At 54.1% G+C, this 23249-nt stretch overlaps 1 protein-coding gene across 1 annotated transcript in view; it reads right to left on the bottom strand.

Moving 5' to 3' along the window:
• LOC137444651 (IgGFc-binding protein-like) overlaps positions 1-23249 on the bottom strand; it is a 65944-nt gene that overhangs the window by 25633 nt on the left and 17062 nt on the right. Inside the window, exons 13-51 of the mRNA XM_068145655.1 lie at positions 22849-23229; positions 21914-22200; positions 20977-21248; positions 19546-19695; positions 18684-18940; positions 18502-18586; positions 18303-18374; positions 17946-18187; positions 17567-17850; positions 17165-17442; positions 16279-16877; positions 15343-15907; positions 14992-15191; positions 14510-14890; positions 13867-14153; positions 12914-13185; positions 12415-12807; positions 11938-12087; positions 11076-11332; positions 10894-10978; positions 10695-10766; positions 10338-10579; positions 9959-10242; positions 9557-9834; positions 8672-9270; positions 7736-8300; positions 7385-7584; positions 6903-7283; positions 6260-6546; positions 5307-5578; positions 4868-5200; positions 4391-4540; positions 3529-3785; positions 3347-3431; positions 2989-3261; positions 2512-2661; positions 1650-1906; positions 1468-1552; positions 750-1382 (exon numbers count right to left, since the gene is read on the bottom strand). Coding sequence (XP_068001756.1) covers positions 750-1382; positions 1468-1552; positions 1650-1906; positions 2512-2661; positions 2989-3261; positions 3347-3431; positions 3529-3785; positions 4391-4540; positions 4868-5200; positions 5307-5578; positions 6260-6546; positions 6903-7283; positions 7385-7584; positions 7736-8300; positions 8672-9270; positions 9557-9834; positions 9959-10242; positions 10338-10579; positions 10695-10766; positions 10894-10978; positions 11076-11332; positions 11938-12087; positions 12415-12807; positions 12914-13185; positions 13867-14153; positions 14510-14890; positions 14992-15191; positions 15343-15907; positions 16279-16877; positions 17165-17442; positions 17567-17850; positions 17946-18187; positions 18303-18374; positions 18502-18586; positions 18684-18940; positions 19546-19695; positions 20977-21248; positions 21914-22200; positions 22849-23229 — 10900 coding nt within the window. The remainder of the gene's footprint in view (positions 1-749; positions 1383-1467; positions 1553-1649; positions 1907-2511; positions 2662-2988; positions 3262-3346; positions 3432-3528; positions 3786-4390; positions 4541-4867; positions 5201-5306; positions 5579-6259; positions 6547-6902; positions 7284-7384; positions 7585-7735; positions 8301-8671; positions 9271-9556; positions 9835-9958; positions 10243-10337; positions 10580-10694; positions 10767-10893; positions 10979-11075; positions 11333-11937; positions 12088-12414; positions 12808-12913; positions 13186-13866; positions 14154-14509; positions 14891-14991; positions 15192-15342; positions 15908-16278; positions 16878-17164; positions 17443-17566; positions 17851-17945; positions 18188-18302; positions 18375-18501; positions 18587-18683; positions 18941-19545; positions 19696-20976; positions 21249-21913; positions 22201-22848; positions 23230-23249) is intronic.

The following is a 23249-nucleotide window of genomic DNA, read 5'->3' on the forward strand; positions in this document are numbered from 1 at the left end:
AGATCTATCTAGTTAACAAGTGGAAAAATTGGGATAGAAAAGGGTGATTTAAATATTCATGAAGAGGGCAAAAGAAAAGGTTATATGAGACAATTATCAGACAGCTGACTTACTAACACCAAAAAAAGTCAGTACTGTGACAAAAAAAAGATGCAGGCTATGACTCTTGCACATTCACTACCCAGGAAGAATATAAGAAATAAAGGATTATGCCACCAATGGGATTGTGTGGGCAAGGAAATGCTCTGACCCTCGATTATAAGGAATCTACCACTTGGCTACTGGACATCAATTAAAAAAGAGCAGTTGTGACAGGCAGTAAGGCACAGGGATGGGAAATGAGAGTATCTGAGCTGGGTGTGGGTCTTGGCGTTGATGGTATGAGTGTAGTTCTTGTTGGGGGGAGCATGGGTGTTGGTGTTGAAGGACCTAGCGCAAGAGAGACTTAGAGAAGATCTGTGGGCAAAACAAGAGAGGGATCTGTTCCTTCAACTATATCAGGTTTTCTAAAGACCCTGACATCATAACTAGAGAGGAGCATGGCAGGGAAAGCACTGCAACTTATCAGCAAAATCCCCAGCATTTGAGAGCTTTCCCAGCCAGATTAACTGGCGGATAGAAGGAGAAACAGAGAGTCTAGACCACTGACACTCCACCCCTTGGCCTGGACCCTTAATGTAAGCTTAATGGAACAATAATCACAAGCAGTAGAAGATGGAGAGAGACCATAAAAGTACATAGGACTGTACCTGAGCTGGGTGTTGGTCTTGGTGTTGATGGTGTGCTTGGAGGTTGTGTTGTAGTGGTTGTAGAAGGAACTGCAGGTGCTGGTGTTGATGGTGTGCTTGGAGGCTGTGTTGTAGTGGTTGTAGAAGGAACTGCAGGTGCTGGTGTTGATGGTGTGCTTGGAGGCTGTGTTGTAGTGGTTGTAGAAGGGGCTGTAGGTGCTGGTGTTGATGGTGTGCTTGGAGGCTGTGTTGTAGTGGTTGTAGAAGGGGCTGTGGGTGTTGGTGTTGATGGTGTGCTTGTAGGCTGCGTTGTAGTGGTTGTAGAATGGGTTGTAGGTGTTGGTGTTGATGGTGTGCTTGTAGGCTGTGTTGTAGTGGTTGTAGAAGACACTGTGGGTGTTGGTGTTGATGGCGTGCTTGTAGGCTGTGTTATAGTGGTTGTAGAAGGGGCTGTAGGTGTTGGTGTGGATGGTGTGCTTGGAGGCTGTGTTGTAGTGGTTGTAGAAGGAACTGTAGGTGCTGGCGTTGATGGTGTGCTTGGAGGCTGTGTTGTAGTGGTTGTAGAAGGGCCTGTAGGCTTTGGTGTTGTCGGTGTGCTGGGAAGCTGTGTTGTAGTGCTTGTTGCAGGGACTGTGGGTCTTGGTGTTGACAGACCTGACACAAGAGAGAATGAGAGATTTGCACCCAACCTCAGTCAGTGACAGTCTCTAGCGACACTTTCCCAAACCAAGACTCGTACCTGCACAGGATCCCTGTTCAATGGACAGATCATCCAATGCCACATCACTCCGGATATCTTCACCCCATTCTCCCTCCAGGATAATCTAAGGGAAGGACGGTTCCCAGCATTAGCTCCGGCCACCTGTGTGCCATTCCAAAGCATGACTCATCTCAGACGGCAGTGGGAGCCTGCGTCCTTACCTGCATGTCTCCCGTGCCATGCACTGTCACCTCTCCCAAGTGCCATTCGTCCCCATGGGGCCCTGTTCTTTCCCAGACCAGCACTGGGTCGTCCTCCTTCACCACATACACCCTCAGGCCCATGGTTTGAGCCGTTCCGTGCATGTAGTACCAGAAGCGGAAGCAGTGAGGTCCTTCTGAGCTGCACACTGGGCTGACCAGCTGGCCCACAAAGCCAGGGAGGGCATCGCTGCCTTGCAGGTAGATGTAGTAGCCATCTGAAACAAAGTGTGAGCCACTTGGTCACACAGCCACCAATACGCACAAGGCAGCCAGGGGCAATGCGAGCACTGCCCTGGGAACAGCCACGGCTACAGCTGAAGGCAGGCCAACAGAGTGGAGACAAAAGAGCTCCTGTGCCACACACAACCCTCACCAGCCCTGCATCCACCTATGAGCTGTGCTCTCTAGGCCATGGCAGCTCTATGGCTTGGACTGGGCAACGGCACCACTCCGAAGCACCGCCGCAGGTCTCGACACTGGCTCTGTGTCCTTGGAGCCCTCTCAGCACTGGCTTCTGGAGAGGCCAGCATCTCCTCAGAGAGCTGTTCCTCTTCCCCTGAGACAGCCAGGTCATCCAGATTTGTGTTTCTTTCCCAGTTGCATGGCAGGGCCTTGCCTGCCCTGTGGGTGCCACAGGCCGATTCCAAGGGATGGAAAGCTTCCTGAAGGAAGGCTCTGGCTCTGAGGAGTCTGCCACAGCCAGCTCTGGATCCAGGCTAGGAAATGTGGCCAGTGCTTGCTGTTAGAAGAGGCCTGCTGCCACCTTCCCAAGGACACCCCTCTGCCTGAAGCTCTGCTGTATGCTGAGTGCTGTTCCTACCTCCCGTTGTGTGGTCAGAGGAGGGGCCGGTATTTGGCGTGGGCGTTGGACCCTTGTTCCTTATCCAGTCAATGCTGTTAGAGTCTGGCTGGGTCCATGCACAGAAGTCATTTTCGAATGGGCAGGTGAAATTGCAGTCTGTGCTGGGAGCTGGATATGGAGCAGAAAGGAAAGCAGAGTTTTGAGAGTGAGGCTGAGGCCATGGTTTTGTTGTCCCCCACAGGGCAACACCTGCATCCCTGACGTGCTTGTAGCCAGGTGAGGATAGTTGGCTAAGTGGAAGTGCACAAGAACAGTGGGTGTCACGTCCAGTAACATGGTTACAAAGAGGCTCAAGGGCCCAGGAGAGTGGTTAAGTGGTGCACAGGAAAACCTCCCCACCAACAGCCCCATGGCCTGAATCAGGACCACAGAGGAGATGAACAGGACACTGGTCACAAGCGGTAGCAGATGAAGAAAGAGGGACTGTAAGAGTACCTGAGCTGGGTGTGGGTCTTGGTGTTGACGGTGTGCTTGTAGGCTGTGTGGTAGTGGTTGTAGAAGGGGCTGTAGGTGTTGGTGTTGATGGTGTGCTTGGAGGCTGTGTTGTAGTGGTTGTAGAAGGCACCGTGGGTGCTGGTGTTGATGGTGTGCTTGGAGGCTGTGTTGTAGTGGTTGTAGAAGGGCCTGTAGGCTTTGGTGTTGTCGGTGTGCTGGGAAGCTGTGTCGTAGTGCTTGTTGCAGGGACTGTGGGTCTTGGTGTTGACAGACCTGACACAAGAGAGAATGAGAGATTTGCACCCAACCTCAGTCAGTGACAGTCTCTAGCGACACTTTCCCAAACCAAGACTCGTACCTGCACAGGATCCCTGTTCAATGGACAGATCATCCAATGCCACATCACTCCGGATATCTTCACCCCATTCTCCCTCCAGGATAATCTAAGGGAAGGACGGTTCCCAGCATTAGCTCCGGCCACCTGTGTGCCATTCCAAAGCATGACTCATCTCAGACGGCAGTGGGAGCCTGCGTCCTTACCTGCATGTCTCCCGTGCCATGCACTGTCACCTCTCCCAAGTGCCATTCGCCCCCATGGGGCCCTGTTCTTTCCCAGACCAGCACTGGGTCATCCTCCTTCACCACATACACCCTCAGGCCCATGGTTTGAGCCGTTCCGTGCATGTGGTACCAGAAGCGGAAGCAGTGAGGTCCTTCTGAGCTGCACACTGGGCTGACCAGCTGGCCCACAAAGCCAGGGAGGGCACCGCTGCCTTGCAGGTAGATGTAGTAGCCATCTGAAACAAAGTGTGAGCCACTTGGTCACACAGCCACCAATACGCACAAGGCAGCCAGGGGCAATGCGAGCACTGCCCTGGGAACAGCCACGGCTACAGCTGAAGGCAGGCCAACAGAGTGGAGACAAAAGAGCTCCTGTGCCACACACAACCCTCACCAGCCCTGCATCCACCTATGAGCTGTGCTCTCTAGGCCATGGCAGCTCTATGGCTTGGACTGGGCAACGGCACCACTCCGAAGCACCGCCGCAGGTCTCGACACTGGCTCTGTGTCTTTGGAGCCCTCTCAGCACTGGCTTCTGGAGAGGCCAGCATCTCCTCAGAGAGCTGTTCCTCTTCCCCTGAGACAGCCAGGTCATCCAGATTTGTGTTTCTTTCCCAGTTGCATGGCAGGGCCTTGCCTGCCCTGTGGGTGCCACAGGCCGATTCCAAGGGATGGAAAGCTTCCTGAAGGAAGGCTCTGGCTCTGAGGAGTCTGCCACAGCCAGCTCTGGATCCAGGCTAGGAAATGTGGCCAGTGCTTGCTGTTAGAAGAGGCCTGCTGCCACCTTCCCAAGGACACCCCTCTGCCTGAAGCTCTGCTGTATGCTGAGTGCTGTTCCTACCTCCCGTTGTGTGGTCAGAGGAGGGGCCGGTATTTGGCGTGGGCGTTGGACCCTTGTTCCTTATCCAGTCAATGCTGTTAGAGTCTGGCTGGGTCCATGCACAGAAGTCATTTTCGAATGGGCAGGTGAAATTGCAGTCTGTGCTGGGAGCTGGATATGGAGCAGAAAGGAAAGCAGAGTTTTGAGAGTGAGGCTGAGGCCATGGTTTTGTTGTCCCCCACAGGGCAACACCTGCATCCCTGACGTGCTTGTAGCCAGGTGAGGATAGTTGGCTAAGTGGAAGTGCACAAGAACAGTGGGTGTCACGTCCAGTAACATGGTTACAAAGAGGCTCAAGGGCCCAGGAGAGTGGTTAAGTGGTGCACAGGAAAACCTCCCCACCAACAGCCCCATGGCCTGAATCAGGACCACAGAGGAGATGAACAGGACACTGGTCACAAGCGGTAGCAGATGAAGAAAGAGGGACTGTAAGAGTACCTGAGCTGGGTGTGGGTCTTGGTGTTGGTGGTGTGCTTGTAGGCTGTGTGGTAGTGGTTGTAGAAGGGGCTGTAGGTGTTGGTGTTGATGGTGTGCTTGGAGGCTGTGTTGTAGTGGTTGTAGAAGGCACCGTGGGTGCTGGTGTTGGTGGTGTGCTTGGAGGCTGTGTTGTAGTGGTTGTAGAAGGCACTGTGGGTGTTGGTGTTGATGGTGTGCTTGGAGGCTGTGTTGTAGTGGTTGTAGAAGGAACTGTAGGTGCTGGCGTTGATGGTGTGCTTGGAGGCTGTGTTGTAGTGGTTGTAGAAGGCACTGTGGGTGCTGGTGTTGAAAGACCTGGAACAAGAGAGGGTTAGAGGACATTGGCAGCCACACCTCAGCTGGTGACAGTCTCAAGTTACCCTTTTCCAATCCAGGATTTGTACCTGCACAGCACACTTACCACAGACAGTGCCAGCACTCCAGTCTCCCAGAGCAACACCTGCCTCAGCACAGGCTGTGGCGTAGGCCCCCAGGTCTTTGCATAGCTTCTCCGTGCTGCCCTCCGTGCCACACTGGTCGTAGACACAGCTCTCAAAGTACGTCTTGGGGGGCAGAACCGCATGGCAGGGCTGGAACGGGCCACTGAGTTGTGTGAGGATTGCACACTGCTTGTTAGCTGCCTCCTCCTCGGAGGGGGAGCAGGATGCAGGAGGGCTGATGGCTGGGTCACACCTACAAAGCAGACAGAGAGCCCTGAGCTCACAGCACCTTGTGGAAATCAGACACACTGATTCCCCAGCTCCTCCCCAGCCAAAGCCTCAGCCTCTGGAGCTCAGATCCCTTGCTGAGTTAAGGCACACACAGCTGTCATCGGCAAGCATGGGCAACAAGGCTCATGGACACCATTGCCTTCTGCACAGAAGCCAAGGGGCAAGGGGATTTTCATCCCAACAGCTTGGGAAAAGCATTGTGACAAGGCCCTGGCCCTCTCTCCCTGGGGTCAGTAACGGTGAGTTGCAGCATGTGGAGTGGGATGGTAGGGCCCTGAAGAGAGGTCACCAAGGACCCCAGAGCTGGGGGGCCTATTCAGAGAGAGCACCATGCATCCTGAGCACCTGGAGGGCTCTGGACACTGCTGCAAGCAGTCAAGCGATAGGGGAAAGAGGGATGGATACACATCTGGCACCCTGCTGCAGACAGGACAACCTACGGGTGTGTGTAGCAGAGAGGTAGGTGAGATTCTTCTGCTTCTGTGGAGCCTCTTCGTGCCCTCACACACTCTACCACAGCGTCTTGCCTCCTCTCCCTTTCCCCATGCCTACAATTCCCTACCCTTCTTCCTCGTGCTACACACAGCTTCCCTCTGCCACACTCCCCTTTGTCCATCACCTACACAACACAACAAGGACTCACGGCCACTCATCATCCGGCACCATCCAGCTGGCTCCGAATTCATTGAAGTCAGGCACGACAACCCCATCGGGTCGCATGAAGTCGTCCTGCTGGCTCTCAGTGTACGTCCCACACAGCCCACAGACCTGGCCCTTGTGCTTCTCAGACACCTTCACGAGAAGCTCCTGGTCCCCATCAAACAGCAGCTGCAGGCCCAGCTTGGTAGAAACCTGCACGTAGGAGCCATGCAGGGAAACGTTCACGCCGGGAGCAGGAGAAGCAGGCAGGAGGGTTGGAGCACCATTTATCTGAAGAGGGAGGAGAGAGGGAGACAGAGGCATAAAGAGATGCCCTCCATTGAGAGGTCACTGTTCTTCACCACGACGGTTTGAGAGTGCAGTTGATCAGAAGCACCGGGGGCATGAGTAACCCTGTCCAGGCCTGTGAGAACAGCAGTGCCTGTGCATGAGGCGCGCCAAAAGCGCAGAAGAACAACCTGCACATCTGCTGCTGCACGAGCAGCCACATCTGCCCTGCTCAGAGCCTCGCTGTGCTCTGCTGTGAGCATGCCAGCAGGCTCAGGGAAGACCAGACTCCTCTTGGGGTGCTTAGTGGTTCCTGCTAGAGCACCTGCTCTTCCCAGAGGTAAAAAGGAGGGGCTTACGTAGACTGCCTTGTTCTTGAGCAGTGCAATGTGAAGACCTTCCATGGACAGTGCGACAGAGTTGAGAGCTGTCCAGCTCTGGCTGCCGCGATGCTCATTGCGAGTGGTGAGGCTGAAGCCAACGGAGGAGCTGTCACAGCCTGTCACCACTGTGTAGTTGCAGGAGCCCTGGAAGTGGTGAAGCTTCCCATCGAAGGTGCTGTAATGGGGGTCACCATAGATGTGGCAGACAGCAGTGCTGGCTGGGTAACAGCCCCTCTGGCCATTCTGGATCTTGCAGACCTCGTCCTCAGCACAGGACAGCTCAGAGCAAACCATCTGGCCGTTGGCTGCACAGTGGCACTGGCGGCTGCAGTTCTCGCTCACGGAATATTCTCCCTCCTGCAGGCAGAGGAGCATCGAGCGTCAGTGCTTTGGGCAGGAAAACAGAGGCCAGGGCGTGCCCTGGGAGGGCTGCGGGCTAGGGCAGGGGTTTCACTCACGCTGTAGTAGTTGCCCTCAAAGAGGCAGCCACAGCGGGCCTCAGGCACACAGGTGTCTCCGCTGAGGAGGAAGCCAGAGGTACAAGCACACCCCTCCAAGCAGGGCTTGGAGCAGCTCTGTGGGGCTTCTCGGTCAGCACAGGTGGCAGGACAGCCGGTCATGCAGGGGTCGTAGTAGCTGTTGGCAGGGCATGACAAAGCTGCAACACAAAGGGGACAAGTAGGACCAATAAGTCCACAAGGAAGGATGAGCTTCTGGGGAGGGGAAGACTAAAGACCCGCTTTGGCCAGAAGGTCTGGGCACAGGCAGCAGCTCCTTTGCCTTCTGGCAACTGCCAGGCAGGTACTCACGGCAGAAGGTGGCGTTCCTCCAGGGAGCAAGAGTCACACCAGCGGCCTGGCATGCGTCAGCGTAGGCCTCCAGAGCCACACACAGGAACTCCTGCTCACCGCCCAGGGCACAAAGGTCATAGGAGCAGGTCTCAAAGTAGCTCTGGGGGTTGATCACACCGTGGCACCTCTCAAAGGCTCCGGGACTGGCAGTCAGCAGGCCACAGAACTGCTCCGATTGGTAGAGCTCCTCCTTTTCTGAACTGCAGGGTGGGACGGGGACAGGGACACCGCAAGAGGGGTCATCGTCTGGGACCTGCCAGCTCTCCCCCAGTGCATTGGAGTCTGGGGCCTGCTGCCCATTGGGCATCATGTAGTCGTCCTCTTTCCGGTTGTTGAAGTTCCCGCACATGCCACAGGTCAGGTTGAAGTAGGCAGTGGGCACCTTCACTTCCACAGAGTGGTCAACGTCGTAGGACACTTGGAGCTTGAAGTCTGTCTCCAGGACGATGTAGCGGCCGCTCGTGCTCACAGTCAGGGCACCTCCCACTGCGCGCACCGGCAGGGTCTGCCGCACGTTGTTCACCTAGAGCGGACACAGCACATTGCGCCCTGGACTTGGCCATGGCCAACCTCTGGGGAAAACACCTTCCAGGTGCCCATCCCGGCAAACCGGTGCCCATCGGGCACTCACACAGGGGTGCTGCAGAGGCTGTCAGAACCGTGTCTGCCCTGCACTCTGCAGTGGCCTCTCTTCAACAGCAGCCACATTCCCACTTGGCTTCTTTCCCCTCCAACCCCCCTGTGCAAAGGGGAAACAAAGCAACCCAGGGGCTTCAGGGAAAGCCCCTTCCTGCACCCGGGACAACGGGGATGTCTGGTACCTGCCAGGCCCTGCCAAGAAAAGACAGCCCTGCCCTGCTGCCGCACCACGCTCGTCTCAGCCCCACTGCCTACCAGCACTTGGCTCTTCTCTTTCCTGACCATCCGAACGCGCTGTCCGTACACCTCAACCTGGACCTCGCGCACGTAGGACACCCTGGGGCTGCCACGATGCTCGTTCTTGGCCTCAACGTTGAAGTAGGGCAGGGAGCTGGTGTTGGAGCACACTTTGGCCAGGGTGTAGGTGCAGTTGCCCATGAAGTTGTGTGTCAGCTTGTCAAAGGTGTTGTAGTGAGGGTCACCGTGGACGTGGCAGATGCCGAAGGATTCTTGGAGGCACTGAGGTTGCCCATCCTGCACCCCGCAGTACTGGCCCTCGGGGCAAGAGGCACTGGAGCACTGCACTTTGCTTCCGCGTGCGGGACACTTGCACCTGGAGGAGCAGGTGTTGTCCGTCCAGAACTCGGAGCCCACAGGGTAGTGCTGCCCCTTGTGCCAGCACCCGCACTGCTGGCTGGGCACACAGCGGTCGTTGTAGAGCAGGTAGCCACTGTCACACACACAGCCCTCCACGCACGGCAGCTTGCAGCTAGCAGGAGCCATTGGGTCAGCACAGGTGGCAGGGCAGGCTGCAGCACAGGGCTCATAGTGACTGTTGGCCGGACAGGTGATGGCTGCCAAGACAGAAGACACAGCCATTACTTTTCAAACACAACATTTCTTTGTGCAGGTCTTTCCCCCTTGAAAAACCAAGAAGCTACATTTTCTCGTTACTCTGCTGGGCTCCATGGGCATTCTGAGTCATACCTGACCAAAGGAAAGAGGCAATGGAGTCTCTGACTGCTGCCTTTAGAGCCCCGTGGCATGCAACCAAAACATTGCTTATTCCCCATGCCACTCTTCACTCCTGTTCTGTGTTTTCCTGAGGGTACTGATCTGCGGCACCGTGCGCGGACTTACGGCAGAAGGTTGCATTCCTCCACACAGGGATCTTGACACCCAGTGACATGCAGGCATCCACGTAGGACTGCAAGCTCTTGCACAGGGCCTCGTGATCCAGCCCCAGCTCACACAGGTCATAGGAGCAGGTGTCAAAGTAAGCACTGGGGCTCAGCACAGCGTGGCACTGCTTGAACGGGCCACTGGTGTCAGTGAGGAGCCCACAGAAGCGGCTGCTGGCAATGGCTTGCTTGTCAGTCTCATTGCAGGCTGGGGTGGGAAGTGGTCCGGCTGAGCAGCTGTGCAAGACAGAGAGAAGAGCCTCTGGTCACCTGTGGGCTTCTCCTGCTGCCTCTCCCTCCTTTTGTCTGACATGTGGTTTTGTCTGACGTGCCCCACACCTGCCAGGGGACCCACACACACCTGCTGTCGTTGGACACCTGCCAGCTGTTTCCCAGGCTGGTAGAGTCAGGCTCCAGCTCCCCTTCTGGGTTCAGGAAGTCGTCTGCTGCCATCCCGTTGTAGTTCCCACACATGCCACAAACCTGCTGCCCAAAGGTGCTTGGCAGCGTCACCTCCACCCGATGGTCCCCATCAAACTTCACCCTCAAGCCAAAGTCTGTTGTGACCACAGTGTAGAATCCACTGAACGAGACCTGCACGCCAGCAGATGGGAAGCAGGGCAGGACCTCTGGCACTCCGTTCACCTGGGAGGACAGCAAGCAGGACAGGGTTGGAGCAGCACACTTGGCACAGCTCTCTCCTCTCACACAGCCCCACCGCTTCTGCGCCCTGTGCTTACCGTCACCACTCCAGCCTTGCCCAGCCTGATCCGCTGGCCATACACATCGACATCCACGTATCGCACGTAGGACACGCGAGTGTTGCTTCCCCTGTGCTCATTGGCTGCTTCCACATTGAAGTAGGGCAGCGAGCTGTCATTCTGACACAGCTTGGAGAGGGTGTAGGTGCAGGTGCCCATGAAGTTATGAAGCTGATTGTCAAATGTGTGGTAGTGAGGGTCTCCTTCCACCACACACGTCCCTGAGAGGTGAAAGACCAGAGAAAACATTCAGTTAAACACCTCCTGCTGCCTCTGCTCCCCAACTATGCTGCATGAAGAACATGAAATGCCCCATGACAGGTCTACTCTACTCACCTGAGTCTGGCATTGGTACTGGAGTGGTTCCTGAAGGGGTGGTAGTGCTTGGTGTTGTAGGAGTCACATTGCCTATGGAAGAGACAACGCCAGAGGTAAATCAGTCCTTCAAAGGCTGTTCATCTACACAGAAACTTAATTCTCTGTTAGAAGAAGTACAATGTTGTCAAAGGGCCCTTTTCTGACCCAAGACTCGTACCTGCACAGGATCCCTGTTCAATGGACAGATCATCCAATGCCACATCACTCTGGATATCTTCACCCCATTCTCCCTCCAGGATAATCTAAGGGAAGGACGGTTCCCAGCATTAGCTCCGGCCACCTGTGTGCCATTCCAAAGCATGACTCATCTCAGACGGCAGTGGGAGCCTGCGTCCTTACCTGCATGTCTCCCGTGCCATGCACTGTCACCTCTCCCAAGTGCCATTCGTCCCCATGGGGCCCTGTTCTTTCCCAGACCAGCACTGGGTCATCCTCCTTCACCACATACACCCTCAGGCCCATGGTTTGAGCCGTTCCGTGCATGTGGTACCAGAAGCGGAAGCAGTGAGGTCCTTCTGAGCTGCACACTGGGCTGACCAGCTGGCCCACAAAGCCAGGGAGGGCATCGCTGCCTTGCAGGTAGATGTAGTAGCCATCTGAAACAAAGTGTGAGCCACTTGGTCACACAGCCACCAATACGCACAAGGCAGCCAGGGGCAATGCGAGCACTGCCCTGGGAACAGCCACGGCTACAGCTGAAGGCAGGCCAACAGAGTGGAGACAAAAGAGCTCCTGTGCCACACACAACCCTCACCAGCCCTGCATCCACCTATGAGCTGTGCTCTCTAGGCCATGGCAGCTCTATGGCTTGGACTGGGCAACGGCACCACTCCAAAGCACCGCCGCAGGTCTCGACACTGGCTCTGTGTCCTTGGAGCCCTCTCAGCACTGGCTTCTGGAGAGGCCAGCATCTCCTCAGAGAGCTGTTCCTCTTCCCCTGAGACAGCCAGGTCATCCAGATTTGTGTTTCTTTCCCAGTTGCATGGCAGGGCCTTGCCTGCCCTGTGGGTGCCACAGGCCGATTCCAAGGGATGGAAAGCTTCCTGAAGGAAGGCTCTGGCTCTGAGGAGTCTGCCACAGCCAGCTCTGGATCCAGGCTAGGAAATGTGGCCAGTGCTTGCTGTTAGAAGAGGCCTGCTGCCACCTTCCCAAGGACACCCCTCTGCCTGAAGCTCTGCTGTATGCTGAGTGCTGTTCCTACCTCCCGTTGTGTGGTCAGAGGAGGGGCCGGTATTTGGCGTGGGCGTTGGACCCTTGTTCCTTATCCAGTCAATGCTGTTAGAGTCTGGCTGGGTCCATGCACAGAAGTCATTTTCGAATGGGCAGGTGAAATTGCAGTCTGTGCTGGGAGCTGGATATGGAGCAGAAAGGAAAGCAGAGTTTTGAGAGTGAGGCTGAGGCCATGGTTTTGTTGTCCCCCACAGGGCAACACCTGCATCCCTGACGTGCTTGTAGCCAGGTGAGGATAGTTGGCTAAGTGGAAGTGCACAAGAACAGTGGGTGTCACGTCCAGTAACATGGTTACAAAGAGGCTCAAGGGCCCAGGAGAGTGGTTAAGTGGTGCACAGGAAAACCTCCCCACCAACAGCCCCATGGCCTGAATCAGAACCACAGAGGAGATGAACAGGACACTGGTCACAAGCAGTAGCAGATGAAGAAAGAGGGACTGTAAGAGTACCTGAGCTGGGTGTGGGTCTTGGTGTTGACGGTGTGCTTGTAGGCTGTGTGGTAGTGGTTGTAGAAGGGGCTGTAGGTGTTGGTGTTGATGGTGTGCTTGGAGGCTGTGTTGTAGTGGTTGTAGAAGGCACCGTGGGTGCTGGTGTTGGTGGTGTGCTTGGAGGCTGTGTTGTAGTGGTTGTAGAAGGCACTGTGGGTGTTGGTGTTGATGGTGTGCTTGGAGGCTGTGTTGTAGTGGTTGTAGAAGGGGCTGTAGGTGTTGGTGTTGATGGTGTGCTTGGAGGCTGTGTTGTAGTGGTTGTAGAAGGAACTGTAGGTGCTGGCGTTGATGGTGTGCTTGGAGGCTGTGTTGTAGTGGTTGTAGAAGGCACTGTGGGTGCTGGTGTTGAAAGACCTGGAACAAGAGAGGGTTAGAGGACATTGGCAGCCACACCTCAGCTGGTGACAGTCTCAAGTTACCCTTTTCCAATCCAGGATTTGTACCTGCACAGCACACTTACCACAGACAGTGCCAGCACTCCAGTCTCCCAGAGCAACACCTGCCTCAGCACAGGCTGTGGCGTAGGCCCCCAGGTCTTTGCATAGCTTCTCCGTGCTGCCCTCCGTGCCACACTGGTCGTAGACACAGCTCTCAAAGTACGTCTTGGGGGGCAGAACCGCATGGCAGGGCTGGAACGGGCCACTGAGTTGTGTGAGGATTGCACACTGCTTGTTAGCTGCCTCCTCCTCGGAGGGGGAGCAGGATGCAGGAGGGCTGATGGCTGGGTCACACCTACAAAGCAGACAGAGAGCCCTGAGCTCACAGCACCTTGTGGAAATCAGACACACTGATTCCCCAGCTCCTCCCCAGCCAAAGCCTCAGCCTCTGGAGCTCAGATCCCTTGCTGAGTTAAGGCACACACAGCTGTCATCGGCAAGCATGGGCAACAAGGCTCATGGACACCATTGCCTTCTGCACAGAAGCCAAGGGGCAAGGGGATTTTCATCCCAACAGCTTGGGAAAAGCATTGTGACAAGGCCCTGGCCCTCTCTCCCTGGGGTCAGTAACGGTGAGTTGCAGCATGTGGAGTGGGATGGTAGGGCCCTGAAGAGAGGTCACCAAGGACCCCAGAGCTGGGGGGCCTATTCAGAGAGAGCACCATGCATCCTGAGCACCTGGAGGGCTCTGGACACTGCTGCAAGCAGTCAAGCGATAGGGGAAAGAGGGATGGATACACATCTGGCACCCTGCTGCAGACAGGACAACCTACGGGTGTGTGTAGCAGAGAGGTAGGTGAGATTCTTCTGCTTCTGTGGAGCCTCTTCGTGCCCTCACACACTCTACCACAGCGTCTTGCCTCCTCTCCCTTTCCCCATGCCTACAATTCCCTACCCTTCTTCCTCGTGCTACACACAGCTTCCCTCTGCCACACTCCCCTTTGTCCATCACCTACACAACACAACAAGGACTCACGGCCACTCATCATCCGGCACCATCCAGCTGGCTCCGAATTCATTGAAGTCAGGCACGACAACCCCATCGGGTCGCATGAAGTCGTCCTGCTGGCTCTCAGTGTACGTCCCACACAGCCCACAGAGCTGGCCCTTGTGCTTCTCAGACACCTTCACGAGAAGCTCCTGGTCCCCATCAAACAGCAGCTGCAGGCCCAGCTTGGTAGAAACCTGCACGTAGGAGCCATGCAGGGAAACGTTCACGCCGGGAGCAGGAGAAGCAGGCAGGAGGGTTGGAGCACCATTTATCTGAAGAGGGAGGAGAGAGGGAGACAGAGGCATAAAGAGATGCCCTCCATTGAGAGGTCACTGTTCTTCACCACGACGGTTTGAGAGTGCAGTTGATCAGAAGCACCGGGGGCATGAGTAACCCTGTCCAGGCCTGTGAGAACAGCAGTGCCTGTGCATGAGGCGCGCCAAAAGCGCAGAAGAACAACCTGCACATCTGCTGCTGCACGAGCAGCCACATCTGCCCTGCTCAGAGCCTCGCTGTGCTCTGCTGTGAGCATGCCAGCAGGCTCAGGGAAGACCAGACTCCTCTTGGGGTGCTTAGTGGTTCCTGCTAGAGCACCTGCTCTTCCCAGAGGTAAAAAGGAGGGGCTTACGTAGACTGCCTTGTTCTTGAGCAGTGCAATGTGAAGACCTTCCATGGACAGTGCGACGGAGTTGAGAGCTGTCCAGCTCTGGCTGCCGCGATGCTCATTGCGAGTGGTGAGGCTGAAGCCAACGGAGGAGCTGTCACAGCCTGTCACCACTGTGTAGTTGCAGGAGCCCTGGAAGTGGTGAAGCTTCCCATCGAAGGTGCTGTAATGGGGGTCACCATAGATGTGGCAGACAGCAGTGCTGGCTGGGTAACAGCCCCTCTGGCCATTCTGGATCTTGCAGACCTCGTCCTCAGCACAGGACAGCTCAGAGCAAACCATCTGGCCGTTGGCTGCACAGTGGCACTGGCGGCTGCAGTTCTCGCTCACGGAATATTCTCCCTCCTGCAGGCAGAGGAGCATCGAGCGTCAGTGCTTTGGGCAGGAAAACAGAGGCCAGGGCGTGCCCTGGGAGGGCTGCGGGCTAGGGCAGGGGTTTCACTCACGCTGTAGTAGTTGCCCTCAAAGAGGCAGCCACAGCGGGCCTCAGGCACACAGGTGTCTCCGCTGAGGAGGAAGCCAGAGGTACAAGCACACCCCTCCAAGCAGGGCTTGGAGCAGCTCTGTGGGGCTTCTCGGTCAGCACAGGTGGCAGGACAGCCGGTCATGCAGGGGTCGTAGTAGCTGTTGGCAGGGCATGACAAAGCTGCAACACAAAGGGGACAAGTAGGACCAATAAGTCCACAAGGAAGGATGAGCTTCTGGGGAGGGGAAGACTAAAGACCCGCTTTGGCCAGAAGGTCTGGGCACAGGCAGCAGCTCCTTTGCCTTCTGGCAACTGCCAGGCAGGTACTCACGGCAGAAGGTGGCGTTCCTCCAGGGAGCAAGAGTCACACCAGCGGCCTGGCATGCGTCAGCGTAGGCCTCCAGAGCCACACACAGGAACTCCTGCTCACCGCCCAGGGCACAAAGGTCATAGGAGCAGGTCTCAAAGTAGCTCTGGGGGTTGATCACACCGTGGCACCTCTCAAAGGCTCCGGGACTGGCAGTCAGCAGGCCACAGAACTGCTCCGATTGGTAGAGCTCCTCCTTTTCTGAACTGCAGGGTGGGACGGGGACAGGGACACCGCAAGAGGGGTCATCGTCTGGGACCTGCCAGCTCTCCCCCAGTGCATTGGAGTCTGGGGCCTGCTGCCCATTGGGCATCATGTAGTCGTCCTCTTTCCGGTTGTTGAAGTTCCCGCACATGCCACAGGTCAGGTTGAAGTAGGCAGTGGGCACCTTCACTTCCACAGAGTGGTCAACGTCGTAGGACACTTGGAGCTTGAAGTCTGTCTCCAGGACGATGTAGCGGCCGCTCGTGCTCACAGTCAGGGCACCTCCCGCTGCGCGCACCGGCAGGGTCTGCCGCACGTTGTTCACCTAGAGCGGACACAGCACATTGCGCCCTGAACTTGGCCATGGCCAACCTCTGGGGAAAACACCTTCCAGGTGCCCGTCCCAGCAAACCGGTGCCCATCGGGCACTCACACAGGGGTGCTGCAGAGGCTGTCAGAACCGTGTCTGCCCTGCACTCTGCAGTGGCCTCTCTTCAACAGCAGCCACATTCCCACTTGGCTTCTTTCCCCTCCAACCCCCCTGTGCAAAGGGGAAACAAAGCAACCCAGGGGCTTCAGGGAAAGCCCCTTCCTGCACCCGGGACAATGGGGATGTCTGGTACCTGCCAGGCCCTGCCAAGAAAAGACAGCCCTGCCCTGCTGCCGCACCACGCTCGTCTCAGCCCCACTGCCTACCAGCACTTGGCTCTTCTCTTTCCTGACCATCCGAACGCGCTGTCCGTACACCTCAACCTGGACCTCGCGCACGTAGGACACCCTGGGGCTGCCACGATGCTCGTTCTTGGCCTCAACGTTGAAGTAGGGCAGGGAGCTGGTGTTGGAGCACACTTTGGCCAGGGTGTAGGTGCAGTTGCCCATGAAGTTGTGTGTCAGCTTGTCAAAGGTGTTGTAGTGAGGGTCACCGTGGACGTGGCAGATGCCGAAGGATTCTTGGAGGCACTGAGGTTGCCCATCCTGCACCCCGCAGTACTGGCCCTCGGGGCAAGAGGCACTGGAGCACTGCACTTTGCTTCCGCGTGCGGGACACTTGCACCTGGAGGAGCAGGTGTTGTCCGTCCAGAACTCGGAGCCCACAGGGTAGTGCTGCCCCTTGTGCCAGCACCCGCACTGCTGGCTGGGCACACAGCGGTCGTTGTAGAGCAGGTAGCCACTGTCACACACACAGCCCTCCACGCACGGCAGCTTGCAGCTAGCAGGAGCCATTGGGTCAGCACAGGTGGCAGGGCAGGCTGCAGCACAGGGCTCATAGTGACTGTTGGCCGGACAGGTGATGGCTGCCAAGACAGAAGACACAGCCATTACTTTTCAAACACAACATTTCTTTGTGCAGGTCTTTCCCCCTTGAAAAACCAAGAAGCTACATTTTCTCGTTACTCTGCTGGGCTCCATGGGCATTCTGAGTCATACCTGACCAAAGGAAAGAGGCAATGGAGTCTCTGACTGCTGCCTTTAGAGCCCCGTGGCATGCAACCAAAATATTGCTTATTCCCCATGCCACTCTTTCACTCCTGTTCTGTGTTTTCCTGAGGGTACTGATCTGCGGCACCGTGCGCGGACTTACGGCAGAAGGTTGCATTCCTCCACACAGGGATCTTGACACCCAGTGACATGCAGGCATCCACGTAGGACTGCAAGCTCTTGCACAGGGCCTCGTGATCCAGCCCCAGCTCACACAGGTCATAGGAGCAGGTGTCAAAGTAAGCACTGGGGCTCAGCACAGCGTGGCACTGCTTGAACGGGCCACTGGTGTCAGTGAGGAGCCCACAGAAGCGGCTGCTGGCAATGGCTTGCTTGTCAGTCTCATTGCAGGCTGGGGTGGGAAGTGGTCCGGCTGAGCAGCTGTGCAAGACAGAGAGAAGAGCCTCTGGTCACCTGTGGGCTTCTCCTGCTGCCTCTCCCTCCTTTTGTCTGACATGTGGTTTTGTCTGACGTGCCCCACACCTGCCAGGGGACCCACACACACCTGCTGTCGTTGGACACCTGCCAGCTGTTTCCCAGGCTGGTAGAGTCAGGCTCCAGCTCCCCTTCTGGGTTCAGGAAGTCGTCTGCTGCCATCCCGTTGTAGTTCCCACACATGCCACAAACCTGCTGCCCAAAGGTGCTTGGCAGCGTCACCTCCACCCGATGGTCCCCATCAAACTTCACCCTCAAGCCAAAGTCTGTTGTGACCACAGTGTAGAATCCACTGAACGAGACCTGCACGCCAGCAGATGGGAAGCAGGGCAGGACCTCTGGCACTCCGTTCACCTGGGAGGACAGCAAGCAGGACAGGGTTGGAGCAGCACACTTGGCACAGCTCTCTCCTCTCACACAGCCCCACCGCTTCTGCGCCCTGTGCTTACCGTCACCACTCCAGCCTTGCCCAGCCTGATCCGCTGGCCATACACATCGACATCCACGTATCGCACGTAGGACACGCGAGTGTTGCTTCCCCTGTGCTCATTGGCTGCTTCCACATTGAAGTAGGGCAGCGAGCTGTCATTCTGACACAGCTTGGAGAGGGTGTAGGTGCAGGTGCCCATGAAGTTATGAAGCTGATTGTCAAATGTGTGGTAGTGAGGGTCTCCTTCCACCACACACGTCCCTGAGAGGTGAAAGACCAGAGAAAACATTCAGTTAAACACCTCCTGCTGCCTCTGCTCCCCAACTATGCTGCATGAAGAACATGAAATGCCCCATGACAGGTCTACTCTACTCACCTGAGTCTGGCATTGGTACTGGAGTGGTTCCTGAAGGGGTGGTAGTGCTTGGTGTTGTAGGAGTCACATTGCCTATGGAAGAGACAACGCCAGAGGTAAATCAGTCCTTCAAAGGCTGTTCATCTACACAGAAACTTAATTCTCTGTTAGAAGAAGTACAATGTTGTCAAAGGGCCCTTTTCTGACCCAAGACTCGTACCTGCACAGGATCCCTGTTCAATGGACAGATCATCCAATGCCACATCACTCTGGATATCTTCACCCCATTCTCCCTCCAGGATAATCTAAGGGAAGGACGGTTCCCAGCATTAGCTCCGGCCACCTGTGTGCCATTCCAAAGCATGACTCATCTCAGACGGCAGTGGGAGCCTGCGTCCTTACCTGCATGTCTCCCGTGCCATGCACTGTCACCTCTCCCAAGTGCCATTCGTCCCCATGGGGCCCTGTTCTTTCCCAGACCAGCACTGGGTCATCCTCCTTCACCACATACACCCTCAGGCCCATGGTTTGAGCCGTTCCGTGCATGTGGTACCAGAAGCGGAAGCAGTGAGGTCCTTCTGAGCTGCACACTGGGCTGACCAGCTGGCCCACAAAGCCAGGGAGGGCATCGCTGCCTTGCAGGTAGATGTAGTAGCCATCTGAAACAAAGTGTGAGCCACTTGGTCACACAGCCACCAATACGCACAAGGCAGCCAGGGGCAATGCGAGCACTGCCCTGGGAACAGCCACGGCTACAGCTGAAGGCAGGCCAACAGAGTGGAGACAAAAGAGCTCCTGTGCCACACACAACCCTCACCAGCCCTGCATCCACCTATGAGCTGTGCTCTCTAGGCCATGGCAGCTCTATGGCTTGGACTGGGCAACGGCACCACTCCAAAGCACCGCCGCAGGTCTCGACACTGGCTCTGTGTCCTTGGAGCCCTCTCAGCACTGGCTTCTGGAGAGGCCAGCATCTCCTCAGAGAGCTGTTCCTCTTCCCCTGAGACAGCCAGGTCATCCAGATTTGTGTTTCTTTCCCAGTTGCATGGCAGGGCCTTGCCTGCCCTGTGGGTGCCACAGGCCGATTCCAAGGGATGGAAAGCTTCCTGAAGGAAGGCTCTGGCTCTGAGGAGTCTGCCACAGCCAGCTCTGGATCCAGGCTAGGAAATGTGGCCAGTGCTTGCTGTTAGAAGAGGCCTGCTGCCACCTTCCCAAGGACACCCCTCTGCCTGAAGCTCTGCTGTATGCTGAGTGCTGTTCCTACCTCCCGTTGTGTGGTCAGAGGAGGGGCCGGTATTTGGCGTGGGCGTTGGACCCTTGTTCCTTATCCAGTCAATGCTGTTAGAGTCTGGCTGGGTCCATGCACAGAAGTCATTTTCGAATGGGCAGGTGAAATTGCAGTCTGTGCTGGGAGCTGGATATGGAGCAGAAAGGAAAGCAGAGTTTTGAGAGTGAGGCTGAGGCCATGGTTTTGTTGTCCCCCACAGGGCAACACCTGCATCCCTGACGTGCTTGTAGCCAGGTGAGGATAGTTGGCTAAGTGGAAGTGCACAAGAACAGTGGGTGTCGTGTCCATAATGGCATGAGCAGAAGTGACCAGTATTGAGATTTTGTTTATGAAATATGAAATTTTAAGTGCCTAAGAATGTTTGTTATTTCACAAGTCCCTCACTCAATTGTCATCATAATGCCACATTACCCTTTATTTTTGCAGTGTGACACAGTCATAATCCTTGGTCATGGAAAATTGCTCAATACTGTCCTGTTTTGCACAGCAGTGTTCAGCTAGCTCTCAAAGTCCTGCTTCGGTGCTAATCTAGACACAGTAATGAGAATGGCCTGACATTTCTTTTCACTGTTTATCAATTAGGATGGGGTGTGATGTCTCAGAACTGGAAAGAGATTATGGAATGCCTTTTGTCTGTCACAGCCTCATATTTAGGCTGCCATTTCTGTTGGCTTTGGTGATCACCTTTGGTAGCTGTAGAAGCAGCAATGTCTTGCCTTTAGCCTTACCTCTATGTTAACTATTCTAGCCAGGTTATGAGGGCCTAAGAATGTTGTGACTGAAAGGCTGTTGGACTTTAAGATGCAGGAATATCCTCTATTAATATAATCATAGAACCCACAAGGTTGGAAAAGACCTCAGAGGTCATCAAGTCCAATCTATCAGCCAACACCTCATGACTAACTAAACCATGGCTTCGAGTGTCACGTCCAATCCCCTATTGAATACTTCCAGGGACGGTGACTCCGCCACCTCCCTGGGCAGCCTTGGTTTGTATAGTTCTGAATTTATTTTAAATACTTGTAGCTGTAGATAGGTTGGGTAGGTCATTAACACCTCCCCATGAGTTAAAATATTTCATTAATGCTGAACTGATGATTTGTTAGACAAGTGTTCAGCTGTTCCTGCGCAGCACTTACTGTCTCTGCTGTCTTTCATGACCCAATTCTGGGCAACAGTCTTAGGCCGAAAGTGTTTAAATATCATGTTTTAAAGTGAATACTGGAAGCCCACTAGAAGCTTAGATTAGAAGCACAGTTCCCAGAGATACTAAGCACTTGAAAGCTTTCTGTGGCTCCTTGAATCCCCTGTCCTGAAATTCTGCTCAACTTCTTAGCAATTTGAATTTCTGTCTGTAGCATAAGGATTTAGCTGGCTGGATATTTGCTAAATGACCTAATGACTTACCACAGATGGTGTCTTTCCTCCAGTCACCTAGATTTACACCTTCAAGCTCACAGGCAGCAGCGTATGCCTCTAAAACCTTGCAGTATTGCTCAGAATTCCCCTCTGTGGCACACAGGTCGTAGACACAGCTCTCAAAGTATGCCTGTGGGGGAACGTGCCAGTGGCAGGCCTCAAAAGGCCCACTGTTTTTCAAAATAACTTTGCAGAGCTCTTCATATTCTTTCTCTTCTGCTGTGTCACAAGTGGGTGGTACAACTGAAACTGGATTACACCTGCATCAAAAATAAACAGCAGCATGGTTATATAACGAACCTTTACATTGTGTCCTGTCCTGCAAAGCACCCCGCGACGGTAACAGAATGCCATGCCAAATTCTGTAGATTTGCTGTGCATAGCAATTTTTAGTGTGTGAAACCCAAAAGGGAGAAATGTCATCATTTGACTCATCCTTCTCTATTAAGAATAGAACTGTTGATGTAGGACTGTCTGTCCACAGAATGAAATCCAGAAAGAGGCAACACATCAGTTATCTAACACAAGCAGGATAATTTCAATTCACTGTGGGGTATAGTAAGAGCAGTAATTTATATATGGAAGCATTAGTAGGCAGATAAATGCCCCATGACTATGTTAATCCATCTGCAGTCATCCTAGGAGCCGAATCTGACAGATATATTTAGACTTCTTATAGTAAGATAACAAAAAGGAGATATTTTAGAATGGGAAAGGGAAAACAAATACCAAGCTATAGGCAAAAAACGAGCAATGTTTCAAATAAAATCTACAAAGTTCATGTGGAAAATCCCTGAAGGGTGCCAGATATTCAAAAGTGAAAACACTAGCAAGCAAATAATATCAAAGAAGGGCTACTATGGAGTGTTAATCCTGTAACTAGATGATTTATGTTTCAGGCATTTTGCCATTTCCAGATACTTACATCCAGCTGTCATCCTTCACTAGCCAGCTGTCACCAAATTTATTTGGATCCTGCTCTAGGACTTTATCTGGTGTTAGAAAATCATCCAGTTGGTTGTCATTGAATGTTCCACACAGACCACACAGCTGTCCTTTGAGACTTTCATCAGCCAGAATGAAAAGCTCCTGGTCACCATCAAACTTCACTTGGATTCCTATAGAGGTATCAATAACCACATACTGTCCTGTTTTTTCTACTCGGGCTCCATCATTCAAAGCCACAGGAAGAGAAACCTTAACTCCATTCACCTAAAGAAAACAAACCCCACACAATCAGGTAAGTCAATAAAGCTCAAAGGGAAAAAGGCCAGGTCTACATTGCCAATACTGAAGCTTTCTTCACCAGGTCAGCCATACTCTAATGAACAGTGCAGGCACAGAAGTTTGAAGCCTAGCAGCGGTTAATGGACTGGATATTTATTTCACAATTTAAATAGTGCTTTGCAGCACACCTTGAACTCTGTGCTGTCACAACTTCATACACAGCATTGATGAAAGAGCTAGAGTAAAGCTAGTGTATGAGTCTGAGTGTGCATAGTAAAAACAGTATCTCTGTTTGAAAGACCAAATCTGTGAAACTCAGACTGAGTCTGTCTTCAGCAAAAGATTTCTATTACAGATGAAGCTGGCTTTGTTTTCTTTTCCCTCTGCAGTCTCATGTAGAAAAGATTTGAATGGACAAAAGGAAAGTGTGCTGACTCTGCCTTTTTGGGAAAACAAAAACCAAAACCAAACACACCACCCACCCACCCACCCAGCCCCAAACAATTATGCGACTTCTAAGCAAGTGCAGTCTTGGAGATGAATAAATCAGGGAAGCCTGATTCAGTTCTTTCCTACAGAAATGTAAAGTGAACAGATGTGATGGGTTGTTGATGCTTAGTGTAAAACACTTACATAGGTCTCTTTCTTTTTCTTCAAAATAATGTGAAGATCTTCCAGGGTGATAGCAACAGAGTTCAGGGCTGTCCAGTTCGGGTTTCCTCTGTGTTCATTTCTGGTTGTGATTGAAAACTTCTCAGAAGAATTGGTGCACATCTCAACAGCAGTGTAATTGCAGTCTCCTTGGAAATGGTACAATCTCCCATCAAATGTTACATAATGTGGATCTCCAAAAATGTGGCAGGTGCTGGGATTCAATGGATAACATCCCAGAAGTCCATTCTGCACCTTGCAAACTTCGTTTACTTTACACCTGTCTGAATTGCAAACCACGCTCCCATTTCCATTGCATACGCATCGGCCTGCACAGTCGGCTTGCCAGAAGGTTTCTCCTTTCTGTTAGAGACAACAGAAAG

The sequence above is a fragment of the Melanerpes formicivorus genome, unplaced genomic scaffold, assembly GCF_026170545.1.
Source record: "Melanerpes formicivorus ecotype bairdi unplaced genomic scaffold, bMelFor1.0.p_v2 SCAF_12, whole genome shotgun sequence".
In the NCBI taxonomy this organism is placed as follows: domain Eukaryota; kingdom Metazoa; phylum Chordata; class Aves; order Piciformes; family Picidae; genus Melanerpes; species Melanerpes formicivorus.